Source organism: Penaeus japonicus, unplaced genomic scaffold (genome assembly GCF_977035675.1).
Source record: "Penaeus japonicus unplaced genomic scaffold, GWHDUDI00000001_assembly GWHDUDI00000004, whole genome shotgun sequence".
Classification (NCBI taxonomy): Eukaryota; Metazoa; Arthropoda; class Malacostraca; order Decapoda; family Penaeidae; genus Penaeus; species Penaeus japonicus.
The window spans coordinates 22,096,833-22,099,332 of record NW_028234406.1 but is presented as its reverse complement, the minus strand read 5'-3'; the positions used below and the strand labels follow the sequence as shown (position 1 = coordinate 22,099,332).

At 39.1% G+C, this 2,500-nt stretch overlaps 1 protein-coding gene across 1 annotated transcript in view; it reads left to right on the top strand.

The window, feature by feature from the left end:
• Positions 1-2,500, top strand: part of LOC122260297 (putative glutamate receptor) — a 13,991-nt gene that overhangs the window by 1,153 nt on the left and 10,338 nt on the right. Inside the window, exons 2-3 of the mRNA XM_086535800.1 lie at positions 1-3; positions 2,163-2,296. The exon at positions 1-3 is cut by the window's left edge and continues 84 nt beyond it. Of these exons, the coding sequence (XP_086391926.1) occupies positions 1-3; positions 2,163-2,296 (137 nt within the window). The remainder of the gene's footprint in view (positions 4-2,162; positions 2,297-2,500) is intronic.

The window sequence follows — 2,500 nt, the reverse complement described above, 5'->3', positions numbered from 1 at the left end:
CGTGTAAGTTGCCTTTTCTCTCCAGGGGGCGCTGCCGGTTTCCATTGGCATGAGGACAGGATGGTACTCATGGTTATGTTGCTTTTATATATCAACCAAAGTGTCCTATAGACAATGATGTAAACACACTAAGGTTGATGATAGGGATGGTGCCAATATGAAGAGTATTGCACAGAACAAGTGTGTTGGTGCAGATGCCGCATTTTGACTCGAGTGAAACAGCCTTTGAGAGTGTTTGGTATGTGTTAGGAGAGAAAGAGAAATTTGTAAACGTATAGAAGGATTAGCGATAATGTTGACTTTTCTTTTTGTATTGTCAATCTCAAATGAGTGGAATCGCAGAAAATATGTCACAGTTGATATTGCATTGTTTGCAATATGTAGAATTAGATCGAGTTTCCTGTCATTACGGCTAACATCCGCCTAAAGGTCCGTGCCGACCTTTTAATTTGACATATATAATGGAATTATTCATTTGTTGATCAAACTGTGCGGAAACCTTTATCTTATTTGTCAATAATTTATTATCCCCCACCCATTCAAAATAAGCAAACATATGCAAACGCACACACACATACATGAACATACAGAAAATCACTCATAGACACACACAGAGATACAAGCACAAACATACACATCACACACACATACAAACACACATCCATGCATCCATAAATGAAACCACATCCATACGCGCACAAACACACACACACAAACAAATACCCATAAAGTAGTCGAACTACAAGACGAAGATAGAAATATTTTTTTGCCTAAACCGCTCTATGTAAATGAGTATTACTTTCTTTCCGCTAATAGCTAACGTAGCGGGAACTGTTACATTAATAGAATTGTGTAAATTTATCGCAAAATGAAAACAAAAAGAAAGAAAGAAAGAAAAATCTGGCTACTAAAAAAAGGATTACCAAATGGGACGTTTTTCTTCTTGTTTTAGAACGGTACAAGAGCTTAAGTTATATTTATGAAGATACATCACTTTTTTCACAACATTTTCGTAGCTAATATTTACAAATAAAGTCTGTTCTAAGTGTGTGTGTGTGTTTACGCTTGTGTGTGTGTGTTTACGCTTGTGTGTGTGTGTGTGTGTATATGTGTGTGTGTTTGTGTTTGTGTTTGTGTGCGAGTGTGTGTGTGTGTGTGTGTGTGTGTGTGTGTGTGTGTGTGTGTGTGTGTGTGTGTGTGTGTGTGTGTGTGTGTGTGTGTGTGTGTGTGTGTGTGTGTGTGTGTGTGTGTGTGTGTGTGTGTGTGTGTGTGTGTGTGTGCGCTTGCACATTACGCATGAGTGTTATTGCGTCAATGTCCCTGTGTCAGTATCTGCATATAAATCAATAAATAAAAAGTACAAGTGAATGACGCAAAGAGAAACTAGCGGACGATTGAAATGACATTTACGAAGGAGAAGGAAGAGAAATGAAGGCGAAACAGATTAAAGTATATCAAGAGAATGCGGTAGTGACTGAGGGTGACATTAAAAAAATAAAAGAAGGAGGGAAAGGGAACAAAAGAGGGGCACACGAGACAGAATCGAGGCTGAATATTCCCTTGAATGAAAGCACTGAGTCGCCGAAGAAAAATAAAAAGTGAGAGTTGCACATAAACATAATTAGGAACTTTCAATATTTATTACAAGCAAGAGAGTAACAGATAAAAATGCCAAAATGTTTCATAAAACTAAAGAAAAATCAGAAGAAAGAAAGGAAGGAAGAAGAAAAGGAAGAAGAAAAAATAAAACATTTTTGAAACCAGGCTCACAGAAATACATAATTAATGGATATTTTTTTTATCCTTCCACTCATATCACGCCTGTTTGTATTTTCGACGCTCCAGCGACAGCTACACGATTCGAAATTTAAAATACCTTTTATTCCGCCTTTTCCAATATTTTGAATCGATACATTGTGTCCATTACTCGGTAACTTACATCAGTACCTACTAACATAGAGGATATCCATAATACAGTTATACATCATCTAAAATCATAAACACTGTCTATAACACACTATAATAACCTACAGACAAGCCTACCCATACACTTCAGTAAGACACAATCACCCGGATGTTTACGAATTAAGGAACACGCCTTTCCTTCCACATATACGGGATTCAGCAGCCGTGTCCATGGCAGTTGGGCATCCTATCCCCAGCATCCAGTCATCTCGTGAGCTCACCACGCGTGCACGACCCAGGCACGGCGTGTCCACATGGATCTCTCACTCCTCGGCCACGTGTTTACGCCAGCCAAAGAGCCGGTGTTGAAATGCCGCGACGGCGCTCTAACGTAAGACATTGTCCTTTTTACTCTTACGAGATGTGTCGTCATGATTTTGATGATTGTGACGTCATCACGGGAGGGAGAATTTACTCCGTTAAGGAAAACATCTTGTGTCAAGATTTTTTTTTTCTTTTTTTATTTCGTCTTCAAGAAAATATCTTGTGTTGTCTGGAGTCAAGTCGTACCCCCCCCTCCCCCCGGCTCTTCCTT